The sequence below is a fragment of the Sus scrofa genome, chromosome 9 (genome assembly GCF_054392235.1).
Source record: "Sus scrofa isolate SSC_HxYL_T2T_F1_AM1 chromosome 9, Sscrofa_HxYL_maternal_Yorkshire_Landrace_v2.0, whole genome shotgun sequence".
Lineage (NCBI taxonomy): Eukaryota > Metazoa > Chordata > Mammalia > Artiodactyla > Suidae > Sus > Sus scrofa.
This window is the reverse complement of record NC_139391.1, coordinates 32,499,561-32,514,386: the sequence shown is the minus strand read 5'-3', so window position 1 is coordinate 32,514,386 and position 14,826 is coordinate 32,499,561. Positions and strand designations below refer to the sequence as shown.

At 39.4% G+C, this 14,826-nt stretch overlaps 1 protein-coding gene and 1 long non-coding RNA gene across 6 annotated transcripts in view; one reads left to right on the top strand and one right to left on the bottom strand.

Moving 5' to 3' along the window:
- The window catches only part of LOC110255424 (uncharacterized), a 169,897-nt gene extending 167,233 nt beyond the window's left edge, over positions 1 to 2,664 (bottom strand). For both annotated transcript variants that reach the window (XR_014815131.1, XR_014815130.1), the window contains exons 1-2: positions 2,287 to 2,664; positions 449 to 557 (exon numbers count right to left, since the gene is read on the bottom strand). This is a non-coding gene — a long non-coding RNA (uncharacterized LOC110255424). The remainder of the gene's footprint in view (positions 1 to 448; positions 558 to 2,286) is intronic.
- The window catches only part of TRPC6 (transient receptor potential cation channel subfamily C member 6), a 106,755-nt gene continuing 93,761 nt past the window's right edge, over positions 1,833 to 14,826 (top strand). For all 4 annotated transcript variants that reach the window (XR_014815128.1, XM_084975824.1, XM_003357256.6 and 1 more), the window contains exon 1: positions 1,833 to 2,363. Coding sequence is in view for 2 of the 4 variants with exons in the window: in XM_084975824.1 (XP_084831950.1) it covers positions 2,194 to 2,363 (170 nt within the window). In the remaining 2 variants the exon portion in view is untranslated. The remainder of the gene's footprint in view (positions 2,364 to 14,826) is intronic.

The window sequence follows — 14,826 nt, the reverse complement described above, 5'->3', positions numbered from 1 at the left end:
GACAGACAGCAAAAGCCATAAACAAATTTCAAGCAGTGTGTGTTATTACTATATATAATTATTAGGCAATAGGAAAAATGTTAAACCATGGCTCCACATGATTAGAAATCATAAAAAGGAGACTCTTAAATCAGGAATAATGTACTTCAGAATAATGGTGGTTAGTTTTTCAGTGTAAATGTTATTTTGGTGGCCATAAATTAAAAAAAAATTTTTCTATACTTCTTCCATCTATCCGCTCATTCACTCATTCCACATACCAGTGACAAATACAGAACCAGACCCCCAGCGTACAATGGTTCCTGTATGCTGTGAGCTTTAGTTCTTAGTGTACTGGTAAAGCTGAAAGCTCTAAATTTGTGACCTCTTTTCTCGTCTATCAGGTTGATTGCTTTCACACTTCCAACATCCATTTAATTGTCCACCTGAAAATGGGAAGCCAAAGTACCTTTATCAGCAGAATTTCAGACCACCTGCTTTTCTTCACTCCTATGGCAACCAGCTTCTGATCTTCTCATGTCTGGCTCCTGTTCTGTCCATCTCCATGTAACTAGTACCTGCTTGGAAAAGCCACCTGCTTAAGTAGTCATTCTCCATCTACTATCACATCAACTTGTTTTATTTTTTACTTATTTATTTATTTTAGGGCTGAACTGGCTGCAGCATTTGGAAGTTCCCAGGCTAGGGGTGGAATTAGAGTTGCTGCTGCTTACCTGTCACAGCCAGATCCGAGATGCATCTTGGCCTACGCTGCAGCTTGGGGCAATATCTGTTTGATCCTTAACCCAATGAGTGAGGCCAGGGAACCAACCGAATCTTCATGGATACTAGTTGGGTTCTTAACCCACTGAGCCACAGTGGGAACTCCCAACCTGGTTTTGTTTGTTTGTTTTATTGTAGCCTTTGTCTTTGATGATTTCTCATTTGCTTGTTTAATCTGTCTCCTCTTCCATGAAATCTCTATGAAGGCAGACAGGGGGCAGACAGAAGGTTGCAGGGGAGGTGTCTTATCTGGCTAAATTGACTTCCTAAAATGATGCTTGGCACACAATTGGGATCAATTAAATATTTGTTGAATGAATGAATGGATTCCTAATTGACAACTGCTTGACCTACTACAGATACTGATTCGTCCTTGTTTTTACTTAGCATGTATATGAACATTAAATCAGAATTTAAAACTAAGTCTTAAACTAGATTCTGCATAAGTCTTAAAATTGTAAACAGTTCAGAAATGTGCGAAACATCTGGCAGAGAAATAACTCTGGCATTTGCAGTGAGGGAAGGAAAGTTTTTCTCTGAAGTAAGCAGGTTGTTGGCCTTTATCAGTATTATTGGAAAAGGCTTGCCTATTTTTGTTGACTTGCTCAGGAACTGGGAACATCTGGCATTGGGAACTTAAAGGGTTGTTCGTTTTAAACAAAAGAGTTATAATAACGTCTGGGTTGGGAATGGAAGGGAAAATGTCCTAAGAAAATGAGGTCAATCTGAAGAAAGAAGAGGCTCCTGTCTCTTAAAAAACAGGTTTCCTTGTTTTTTTTTTTGTTTGTTTGTTTCTGTCTTACTTAAGAGGAGCTTCCTAGAAAGTTCTTAATTTGTATGTTTCCTAAATAAGCAGACACTTCCCCCCCCCCCCCCCCCAGCCAAAGTGCTTGTGTTGCTCCACCTAGTTTAAGTTCATCTTGGCCCTGAAAGTCGTGGTTACACGAGAGGCTTTGGCTGCTTTCTGGAACGTCGTTCTGATCCCTTTAAAGGTGGGATCATGACGGAGGATGCGGGGGAAGAAGGCGGGAGCCGAGGGCTGGAGAGTCTCCGTTGACATAGTAACTCTTAAGCTCCGTCTCTCTTGCTCTCCGCTCTCAGGCTCCGCTGCCACCCGCCACCCCGCCTGCTCTCCCTTGGCCCGGGAGTCCCAGCCGCTCCCTTGTGGGATCCCTTCGGCTTGACCCGCCCCGGACAAGGTCCCCTTTGCGACCCTCTAGATGACGACTTCTCCCCCAGCCAGCGGCGGAGCCACTCGCGGAGGTCAGCGCGCCGGACGTCCGCGCTCCTAGCCTCACCCTCGCCCCGTGGGCACCTATCTGCCCTGGCCAGTTCGGTGGGTGACGCAGACCCCTCCGCACCGGGTCCCAGTTAGAACTGCTGAGGCGTCTCTCCCAGAAGCTGGACCCCGGCCCGTCCCGCGTTCCCGCCATGAACCAGAGCCCGGCGTTCGGGCCCCGGAGGGGCGGCTCTCCCCGGGTCGCGGCCGGGGCCGGCGCGCGGCGGAACGAGAGCCAGGATTACCTGCTCATGGACTCGGAGTTGGGAGACGACGGCTACCCGCAGCCCCCGCTGCTTCCCTACGGTTACTACCCCAGCTTGTAAGTGCGGGCGACGCGGGCTGACTGGGCGGGCTGCGGGTGGGAGGCGTAAGTTAGCGAGAGAGTACCCGCAGCTCCGTGCGCGTCTCGGCGTCTGTTCTTCCACTGCCGTGCGACCCCGGCCCGGTCCTGAGTGAGCGGAGGGATCGCACGGGTCGAGGTCGGCTCCTGGGGAACACACCCTCGAGTAGGTGCGAGAATGACCGTAGGGTACCGATGCCACTCTAAGTGATCAAGTGTGTTGCACTGTTTGCAGTCTAGATATAATCCCGCTTCCTCAAAGAGACCCTACACCAAATGCAGGGTCTGGGCTGGGGACTATTTAGAAGTGCGCTCCCTGTGACTCAGCCTCTGTAGGAGAGGTGACCGGAACTTTAAGGGTCCTGCGCGCTGCTGCGCATTCCCGCCTGGGGAACTGGGAAAACCAGCGTGCCCTCCGTCTGCACGATGCCCTCGTAGCCCTTCAGGTCCTCTGCGCACCGGTCCTCCGGCTGCGGGACCGCTGCAAGGTTCCAAGGTGTGCGTGGGAAAGGGGAGAGGCGGGGGGACTTACCCAGGACGTCCTCTCCCCTGTCTCTGAGTTCTACCCATTTAGTCAGAGAAAAAGAACCTCTAGGTTTCCCCACTGGCAGCGCGAAGCTTGTACCTAGGGCGTCCGCGGGAGGCTACTTGTTACAAGCGCAGGGCGCGGAAATTCGTAATTGTAGCCGCGGGAAAGGTTGTTATGCACTCTAACTACGAACGAGATGAGATTTTATTTAAGAATCTGAAGAGTTTGTTTTGGCCTGGGGGGTGGGGGGAGGGTGTCAGGGGTGAGCAGATGCCTGAATGTGGGAGAAGTCTTCCCTACCCCCACATGCCTGAGACCACAAGTGCCTCTGGCAGATGGTGTTTCTGCCTCTTTGCCCCTTTAGTTGATTGAGCATTCTGGTTTTTTGACATGTCACATCCACTGGCATGCGGTTTCCCCGAGTAAAGCAGTTCTCGGTAGCAGTTCTGTAAGCAGCAGTAGAGAAACCTCTCTCTTTCTCCTCTCTCACGGGGGCGCGGATGAGGTCAGGATAGATGGGTGCACCTTCAGATCATTCAGATCCTTGGTCAGGGCTGCCCAAAGACCTGCTATGAATTCCTTTCCCAGTAAGAGGTGAGGCCCGGAAAATGGTGCATCTAAATTTTCCCCTAGATAAAAGAAAAAGAAAAAAGGAACTTCTTCGGTTCATCTTTGTGTTGTATGGTTTGAAAGCATTTACTATTATCTTTTTGCCCTTTAAAAATAAGCTATCTTGCCCATATCAAAAAATCCACTCATTTAGGTTGTACAGTTCAGTGGTGTTTAGTATGTGCACAAAGTTGGGGAAACAATCATCAACTGTCTAATTCCAGGACATTGTCATTACCCCCGAAAAAATCTTGAACCTGACGTTAAACTACAAAATATTTTTATCTTTTATTAAAGAGCTTCACACACTTTAATGAGCATATGTATTACCTATGGATCTTATTAAAATGCAGATTCTGATTCAGTGGGGTGTAGGTGCATCCCAAAGTTCTGCATTTCTAACAGTCTCTGAGATGTGAAGGCTGCTGGTCTGTGGAGCACTCTTTGAGTAACAAGGAAATAAATGCCAAGAAAGAATAGAAGAAAAATGAATTCTGGATATTCTGAATACAGCTATTTTCAAATTTGCTTTGAGAGTATGTTTAAAACATAGATGGACTTTTTTATTGACTTAGATTTGTGATCTACTAATGTTTGGTAATGTTACCTGCAGGTAAGTTAAGCAACTTATAGAAGCTATATTGCTTTCTAAAAATTGGACTGTTCCAGGACTTCCTGTCCTTGCACAGTGCAAACGAATCCAAGTAGGAACCATGAGGTTGCAGGTTTGATCCTTGGCCTTGCTCAGTAGCTTAAGGATCCAGTGTTGCCGTGCACTGTGGTGTGGGTCCCAGATGTGGCTTGGATCCTGCGTTGCCGTGGCTGTGGCCTCGGCTGGCAGCTGTAGCTCTGATTCTATCCCAAACTTGGGAAATTGCATATGAAAGACTTTAGTCTCCTCCTTGCAAAGAAAAAAATAAATAAAAAAATGAAAAAATAAAAATTAGGCTGTTCCACAGACAATATCTTTTTTTATTTATATCACCTGATCATTCTGTAGTCACATGTCACTGTGTGGGAAAATAATTTGATTCCAAAACCTTGTAGTTATGTATTAGCAGTCAGAGAGACTAAATAAAGTAGTAATTCCAAATTGTACTAAAAACTTTCCCCAGTTCTTTCTTCAAACATGATTTCCTGTCTTATTGATTTATCTAGTTTTTATATTATCCACTATTTAGAAAGAAGCATTTTTTTCCCTCATAGTTCAGGAACCCAGGATCAATCTGGGATCACTCTTAATGGATAGACCTTGGCAACACGGAGACTGAATAGAAATATTTTAATGTGCCTCAATTCATAATGAGCACCCTCTTTCATGTCAGAGGTACGATAATTTAAGAATGTTTCATGTTTCTGAGTAAGGGTTTGGTCTTGTCCAAATCTATTATTTCCAAAAGGTTCTATAGTTACTTTTCATCAGTTTCCTCTGGCAAGGTTTTTATTTTTTCCAGTTGAATAATCACATAGCTGAGAAATTTTAACCCACAAACAGAACTTCACACCTATGATGTTATGAGAAAAAAAACTAAAAACATTACTTCCCTCTGGTAGAGAATACACATAAGCCCTTCCGTATGCTTTTGACTTATAATTTTAACAATTGCATATATTTTCCTAGGAGGCATATTACTTGTGAAAGTGGCAGTCGCTAGTATACTTTAGATATGGGTATTGCCATTATCTCAAATCATTGCAATTTTTCCCTTATAAGATCACATTTTTTGGCAAATTGTCATTTCTGCGGTATAAATTCTATGACTGTTGCTAAAAACTCTGTTTCATAGTTCACTTATGTAGAAAGATTTTTCCACATATTTATGAGGATCTTGCTACTGAAAATTGTGGCAAATAACCTTGGTTGAGAACAATTACATATTCTCAGGCTTTAAGTGTAAGAAGTAACTTTTTGAAGTGGTGTTTAGAAGAAAAATAAGATTCAAATTCTCCCTTTTCAAAAATTTTAATTGGAAATCGATTAATACAGTCTATTTTTATCAGTTTGTAATGATGAATAGCAGGAAATGGTCCATGGCTGGCAGGACATGGTATATCCCAGGAGGTGTATCAGAGAATTCCTTCATTTAGAACCTAAAAATATGTCTCTAGTCCATCACTTCAGAACATGGAAAAGAATTCCGGGCATAAAAAATGTTAAGTGTATCTAAATTCTCAGGATCTGAAACACAGTCCAACTTAAATTTCTGCTTGAAAAGACTGAGTAATTATGAATAATGAAACAGTAAACTGTAAACAAAAGTGAAACAGTAGACTGAGATATTCTTTTAAAAAGTTATGGTTACAAAAATCTAGAATTACTGGATAAGATGCTTAAAATGATTTTAACATGATAGAACCCAATTTTGCAAAAAAGAAAAGGGATTACCATGAGCCAAAAGCAAAGAAGCTAAAATTCATGTATAATCTGTGAGCTAGGATTGTGGTTGTCCTGGGGATTATGGCTCTGGGTGACCAGGAGGTTGGAATCTAATACACACCCATGACGGAGAGAGAAGTTAAGGCCTTGGTCCCAGAAGAGACAGAGTTGAATCTGAGACATCCTTTTCTTCTGCATAAAATAAGGACCGTTATTTTAGTGAAAAGCTGGGCTAGAATAATATGCCACCAGCACAGAGTGAGAATGAGAAACTTTACTAGTAAGAGGAAAAGAAACTTAAGAATTTTATTCTTTGGGGTTGCATGTCATGTGACTCTGTTTTTGCTTTTGTTTCTTATGCTACCTAACTGACCTAGAAATCTTCATGCTGAAAAATACCCCTGAAGCTCATGAAAGAGTAAAAGAAAACTATTCTGAAAGAATAGTATAAATCTAGACTGCCTAGGATTTTCAAGAAAACAGCAAGCTCTGCTAAAGATATGCTGTACAACATGACAAAGCACATAAGAAAACAATCAACCAAGAATGAAAGTTAGCAGGAGTTACTGTCTTAGCTCAGTGGTAATAAACCCGACTGGTATCCATGAGGACATGGGTTCTATCCCTGGCCTTTCTCAGTGGGTTAAGGATCCAGCGATGCCGTGAGCTGTGGTGTAGGTTCGCAGACATGACTCAGATCTGGTGTTGCTATGGCTGTGGCATCACTAATTCGACCCCTAGCCTGGGATTACATAAGCTGTGGGTGCAGCCCTAAAAAGGCAAAAAAAAAAAAAAAAAAAAAGAATGAAAGTTAGCAGACAGTACAATCCAAGAGGATGAGTTAACATGAAACATAACAGCAATTTTGGATCCTTCAGCACTTGAAATAATACAGAAACACGAAAGAGAAAATAAAACAAATATGTATAAAATATTGACAATATGTAAGAAATTAAACCCTAAGACTTATTTAAAAAAAAATCAAATAGAAAACTTGTGAGTGAAAAATATAGTTAAAAAAAAAACTCAGTTGGAAGTGTTAAAATGCAGATTAGCCATGGTAAAATTGATGGTAATACCCAGAATGTGGAGACCTAAAAAAATGGAAAATATAAACATTATTGAGCCAAAAAACAAGAATATAGGGGTTCCAGAAGGAGAAACTATAGAGAATGAGGGAGAGGCATTTGAATAGATAATGGGTGATAATTTTCCAGAAAAGATTAATTCTCATTTTTATGAAGTACAGCAATATTAGTGCAATACAGAAAAACAAACCCATTTAAACTTATCATATTGAAACTGGAGAGCACTAAAGATAAGAAGAAATACTGAAAGTGAACCAAAATATATGAGATTTGGATGGCTAAGTTTTGAAATTCAAAATATGGAAATATACTCCTAGTGTTTCTTGATATCTAGGTTATATAATGTGTAACTTATAAGAGCTGTACTTTTTCTTTTATATAAAGCATTGTTTACCCTCTAGTTATTCAGTTTTTTATACAAAGTCAGAGCTCCATTGCTGGTAGGGTCTCTTTGAACATAGATATGAACAACAAAGGGATTCCAAAGGTTATTGAATACATGGTTTTAGGAGAAACCCAAAGAGATTCTTTAATTTAATTCAATTTACTTTAATTCAAGTGTGATGAGACAATAATGCCCTTTTTTAATAGAAAATTTTAATGGGTCATGAATCCTTTAAAAGTTTTATTGACCCTCAGGATGGTTTTGGATGAAACCCATCGATGAGCCCTAGGACCCAAACTTCGAACACCTGAGTTAAGAGAGGGAACCTAATGTCAGAGACCACAGGTAAATAGAATCCCCCTACATAACCCCTTCTCCAGGCAAAAAGTATATGTTTTGGACTCATTTCCATATTAATAGAGGAATGAAAAATTCAGACTGCCGGCTAGAAAATGTTTTCTGACATTATAATTAAGGATAAAGTACACAGCTCTTTTGAAACTCAGGTCTCTGAATCATATTACATTTCTATATGCTTGTTATCCCTCCATCATTTTTTCTTCCCTATGTCTGATAAATATATCTATTCAAACATCTGTTATGCTTTTCTGCATTTAGTTGTTCCCATATCTCTTTCTATTAGACCACGTGCCTCTGGAGGTGGGGCTGTCCTTCATCCCTCTACGCTTAGCATAGTGTCTGGCAGAGAGAAGGTATAAATGAATTTATTCCTCAACAAAGACATGATCAATATCTATTCCATTAAGGAATAAAGTGATGACACCTCTTTTCACAAAATAGCATCTGAGTCTTCTAAGGAAGGCAGAAGAGTGAATGTCCGTATGGGAGATATCAGATCTTAGCTGCCTCTGCACTGAGATTCACCTTCGGGGAATCTGTCATTAATCACTATGCCACTACCATGCTGCTCTCCTTTTAGCTCCAGCCTCAGGCTCTTCCCTTCTGCTCACCAAAGGTGAGGCTGTATCTTTATCCATACTTGTCAAGTGCTTAGGGCTAACCAAAGAGAATTAACATACAGAGTAAAACTCCTGGCTGACTCTCACTGTCTTGCAGCTCATTTATGGAATCTCATCAGAACTGACCCCTGCCTTACCCCAAGCTTCCTCCAAGTGGCACAGAGCATTCTGTCCTCCCCTCCTCAGGCCATTCCCAAACAGTCTAGCTCTTAATAGTCAGTCTCAGCCTGTACAGACAAAGGAATAGCCCCCCCCCCCGCCCCTTTATTCAGTGTAAAATATGCCTTTCAAACACCATTTCGTTTTCTAGGACCTCCTTCTTTCCTGAATCATTGACATTAGATTGGTCTGCTCTTTTAAGCAGAGACCCTACCACTTACCCACAGAAGTATAGCTTCATGCTGACACATAGGGACAATTACCTTGAAAAAACAGGACACCCAAAGTGGTATAAGGGATTTCCAAATAAAATCAAAGGGTTCATTTTCCCTATAAGAACATACTTATCAAATGAAAAATGAAATCAAGCACAAGGAGTATGTGTGATATATGATTTCTTAAACATATATAGTGGTTTAGAATTCAGAGAGAATCCCAGTATTTATAATCACAGTGCAAAGCCCTGAACTTTGGTTAAAGGTTTGCAGTTCGGAAGCTGCTGTGCTTGCAGGGAAGAAGCAAAATCACCTTTGGATCTGCTTCCCCTTATTCATTTGGGAATCAACATCTTCCCCCAGCTGCCATTTGGATTAGTGGTGGGTCTCTTTTAATTGACCACTTGGAAGGTCTGTGTTCTGCATGGCAGCCATCACCTATTTGGTTTCCAAATCTCCCCTGGTTTGAAATAATCACCATCTGCTGAATAACAATTTATCACCAGGAAACATCTTTTATAAGGGCTTAACATTGTAGGTTGTGGAGTTACTGCTAAATGTGCTGAAATGCCCACATTTATTCTGTAACATAGTGTTTGTTTACCTCTAGGAAGACATGACGTAATTTTTTTTTCTCTAGACAGTTAGGTCCATTGAGTTATAAGTAACTTAACTTCATAAGGCAATTCATCTTTGCCTCTTAGAGAGTAAATTATAAAAGGAAAACATTTTCTTGAGCCCATTCTTACTTTTCTCCCTCTTTCACAAAAAAATGCTAAGTATGATTGGATCCAGTTGGATAAAATTACCATTTGTGATTGCTCTTTGTTTAGGAATCTTCTGTTGGCTTTCAGTACATGGAGAAGTCCTCATCTGTATGTCAGATTTCAATTAAACTTTGGCGTCTAAAACTTGGGTATGCTGTTTAAGCTGTTGGAATGGATTGAATCTCATTTCCTATAGAATGTCCATTTCGAGCAGCATATAGAAATAAATATTACAGATAGATGCCCAAATAATATGTATGTCAGCCTCACTGTTCTCAACCTAATTCAGATAACTCAGCCAGCACAAAGAGAAGCAATGATGTTGACCAGAGTTATTTACAGTTCCAGGCAAGTTGCTCTTTCTGTAGAGGACTCATCTAAACTGTTTACATATATTTTGGGGGACTAACATTTCTTGAACATGAACTCTGCAGCAGGTCCTTTTCTAGTTGTCATACAAATGTACATTACTCTTCAGAACAGCCACTTAGCTGTTTTCCATGTCCCTTTTACACATGAGCATCCCGAAATTTAAGAGATGTTCAGAAAGTCACACAGCTGGTAAGTTGTTGTCAAATGGACAAAAAACCAGTTTGTTTTTGAGCGTGCAGGCTGGAATGCATGGACAGGGGGGCTGGCAGTTGCAGAGAGTGCCTTACTCTTTCAGCATCCCATAATCATGCCTGGGCCCATCACAGCTGCATGTGTGGTCATTGTTCCTTTTCCTCTCTCTTTTTGTAAGTACTTGCGAAGTCCCTGGTTAGCTCTGAGCTATTGAACCAAGATTCCTATTCTGTGCTCGTTGTCTGTAAGTGATACCCTGGTGAGGGGCGGAGACAGGAAGAAAGGTTATGAGTAGCAGTAATAAGTATGTTTTACCTCTACTTATTCTTTCCATTGAAATCTTAATCATCTTTGAATCCCAAGCTTTATATTCCACTTATTTCCCTAATTCATTAATCTCTTTATTTATTCATATTTGTTGACCTTATATGATTATGTCAGGTAATAATAAAAATAACACCTAGATTTATTAGGGGCTTCTATGAGTGAGGCCTTTCTCAAAGTGCTTTACAGGTATTAACTCACTTGATATTTATAACAAATCTATGAGACATGAGGTTTTCTAATCTCTGTTTCACTGATGTTTTACAGATAAGAAAACAAGAAAGAAAAAATCCAGCAAAAAAAGAGGTTAAGTGACTTGCCAAGGATTACACACCCAGTAGCTGACAGAAATGAGAATAAAGAAAGGAAGGAATGGAAGATTCTTTTATCTAGATAAACAGTGAAACTAGCTTTTGAAAAACTACCTTTGTCACCAAAGGGAGATTATGGGTGTATCAAAACTAAGTAATCTGTAGATTACTTACTCATTTTACCACTGGTCCACAAATTTATCATGGCTCTTTAAAGAAAAGAGAAAGAAAAAGAAAGATGAAGCTTTCTTTTACCTTTTATTTCTCTCCATCCTGTGGATGAAACTCTTTCTATGCTATCAGAAACACTGACATGACTCAAATGGTAGTATGAAACTGGGGATGGCATTGCAGGGTTTGTATAATTTTTAACATTTTACATGGTATTCATCTGAAAGTATATATTGTTAGAAATCAATTATATTGTAGACAGACATGTTAAGATTGATTGCCTATTGAAGGCAGATTTTATGTGTCAGTTACAGAAGCTCTGGTTGTGGCACAAAGAATATTTTGTCGTGACGTGTAATGGGTCAGCACAAAAGCCCCACACGAAAGTGGGAAGCATTCTCTTCATGGGAATTACTACCAAAATTATTTTCAGAGTAATGATAAGAATTGGAAATGACATGATTTCTGAAGCTCTTTTAAAGATTCTTTTAGGCCGTTAAACTGTTACAGATAAAACTCATTTTTATTATTGCTGTGTTAATCTCTTAAGAACAGAATTTTGCATTGAATAGATTGAAGGGTGGCAGTGATTGCTATGAAAAGCTGATTTCTAGGCACTGTGAGAATCCTCTCCCGCCACCCCCAAAAATGTTTCTGCAGGACCTCTTTTCTTAAAGGGGCAGTCAGGGCCAGACACTGTATTCTGTCTTGAAGAATGCATTGATTTCTTTCCATAAATATTTACTTAGCTCCTTTGATGTGCCAAGCATCATATTTGGGAACCCCCACTACATTTCATAGAGCATAAGTTTCTACCAATTTTAACCTGCCCTGATATTTTATATGCCTCCAAAAAAAAAAACAAGCAGAAAAAGTGATATCAATTAAAGTGTATCTTAGATTTTATATTATAATTACTAAAATAGTTCTTTATACTTAATTAGGTATAGATTTGGGTCATCTGTAACTCTTTATGCACATATAAAAGCAAATCTTAACAAAATAAATTTGGTTAAGTAAGATATTCCTAAAGCTTCTTCACATTCAGAGATGAACTTTCCTGAGTTATTTTCAACTCAGAATTTTCAGTGTTCATGCTTCTCCACATAGTCTTATTCTCTGTCCCCAAAAGACATCGATGATGCAGCATTTCTTTAAAGAATCCAAAGAAACCATGGTAGACCAAAGGCTTCAGGTGCTAGGCAGTTAAACTGACTTTACCGTTATATAGAGTTAGCCTATTTTGACTTAGCAGTTCCCAAATGTAGCTGAACAACTCGGATTTACCACTGTTCCCCACGTATGCGCCACCCTACCCAATACACACATGCACATCCACACATGTATCTGTTTCTTTGGCTTGAAAGGAATGCTTAGCTACTGTTTCTGGGATGTATTTTCAAGCCACTGTCATCCATGCTGAAACTTTGGTGCCATTGCTTATGATACAGGCAGTGGCAATGGAAAACTTTCATGCTAATGACTGACACCTGGCTGGCAGTGTTGCAAGAAGGTTTAGGTGATAAGACATGTTCTATTGCAAAGGAATTAAAGTAGGAGAAATATGCGGCCTAGAATCAATGAAATATGATGTTTGGTGTGCTCAAGTTAAGGTACATGAAAGAGAAGGTGAGGTATGAAAGATTATATGGCAGACAATATCCTTTATTATCTGTCCAGAATTTGAGAGGTTTGACCTTTGTTCTCCAACTTTAAAACACAGATAAACCTATGCCAGTCTTTTGTCTTGTTTATATTAGCTTATTTGATCCTCACAGCAAATTTGTATGATGGGTGATCTTATTTCTACTTGTAAATGTGGAAATAAGTTCAGAAAGTTTAAGTAACTTGCCTAAGAATGTATAGCTCTCAAAAATCTGAGCCTGTGCTTGAACTCGTATTTGGTTGTTTTGTTTGTGTGCTTGTTTGGTTCACTTTTGACCCTCATTGTTGGTACTTTTTCCTCTCACTAGAATAGCAGCTCCGTGAGGGCAGGAGTACAGTCTATTGACAGTGACTGGCAATTGGCAGAGACTCAATACATGTTCACTGGATGAAGGAATATAGTGTCTTCCTTAGACAAAGAGAATCCAGTGGACTGGCCTTATCTCTAAAATTCTTTTCTCTCTGGGCCTCATACAGTTTTGTAAGACTTTGCCTTCAGGGTACCATGTTTTCATCTTAGCCTTTTCAGAAATACTGCGGTATTGGTGTTTTATATTCTTGCAGTTTAGGTCATTTAATGAGTTCTAAGAGCTTTGTGATATGTATTTTATCCCCCAAATTGTGCCAGTTAAATATTTTTAAATAATCCTATAAATAGGTAGATAGGAATATTAGCTATTTACTTTTTTACATTGTGTTGATAGAAGACCCATGGGGATTAATCTTTTTTGTACTAACTAGAATAGCAAGAGGAAAAGTATTTGACTTTTTATTTAATTTGAAAGAATTTGTGAAAGCTGAACTTCCTGAGACCGAAGCTTATTTGTCCAGAAAAGTCTTAAAATCCAACTTAAAATCAAGAAAGTGAAAAAAAAATGATTAAGTAAAAATGGTCCAAAAGTTACATGTTAATGATAATGTAACTTTGATTTGTATCACATTGTGCCTGGGTAGAACTTACAAAGTCATTTAGTTGATTTTCCTGGTAACCTGTGTTCTAGAAATTAGATCAATTATTTTCTTTTTTTTTTCTTTTTTTTTTTTTTTTGCCATTTCTAGGGCCGCTCCCATGGCATATGGAGGTTCCCAGGCTAGGGGTCTCATCAGAGCTGTAGCCTCCAGCCTACACCAGAGCCACAGCAACGTGGGTTCTAAGCCGCATCTGCGACCTGCACCACAGCTCACAGCAACACCAGATCCTTAACCCACTGAGCAAGGCCAGGGATCGAACCCACAACCTCATGGTTCCTAGTCTGATTCGTCAACCACTGAGCCATGACGGGAACTCCAATTATTTTCAAATTGTATCTCAATCACCCTTATACTCAGGGAGACTTAGAAATTATCCTCATTCTCCTTCTTTTGTAGAAGAATACAATACACCCTCACTAGAGGACTGCTGTGAGATACTGCTTAAGGAAGCTGTTGCATACTGGCTGGTATAAATACAAAGAAAACAGCAACCTCTTATCTGAATATGAGGACACCAGATGATGGGAATTAAAAGATGTTTTCATCAGTGGTTTGAGAATCTGGCTATATATTAGAATCACCTGGATACTTTAAAAATATATCGATTTTCTAGTAATTACAAGAGTCCAAATAAATCAGTATATCTGGAGGCATGGCTAGGAATAATACTTTAAAAAAATTTCCCCAGTTGATTCTAATATATAGTCAGTTTGGGAAACCTATTGTTTCAACTACTTTAGATTCACTGTGAAAACCAGAGTTAGGAACTAAACCTAATTTCAATCAAGAAAACCATTACTGTGTATTCATCCATGCACAAAAATGAGATTAAAAATTCATTTTCTTCCTAAGATAATATAAATAATCAGATATTACGAGATAGATTGAAAAATAGTGTGTTTTAATTCAGCAAATTCTTATCAGATACCTGCTAAACACAAGGTGCTATTATTGATATATTTTCGGAGACTAAATGATGAACCTATGTGTTCTGCTTTTTAAGATGTCAGAGGAGTAATGTGTTGTTTTATGAGAACATATATGAGAAAAACTACCTTTCCAGTTTATTTCTTAAATCAAAACATGATGCAATAATTTTATATTTAAATTAGAAGAGAAAGTTAATTTATTTGAATTTTATTTTTATCTTACTGTTGACCTTCTTCCTGATTTGAATTATCTGTATTTTCAGAGACTATGGAGGTAGTTTGTCCTTTTTAAGTACCTCAAGATTCTATGGGATAAACTTTTCTGAAAGGGTATTAAATAAGCTTTAATATTGCTATTAAATAAACTTTTTGTCACTTAGCTGGATTTCTTTTTCTG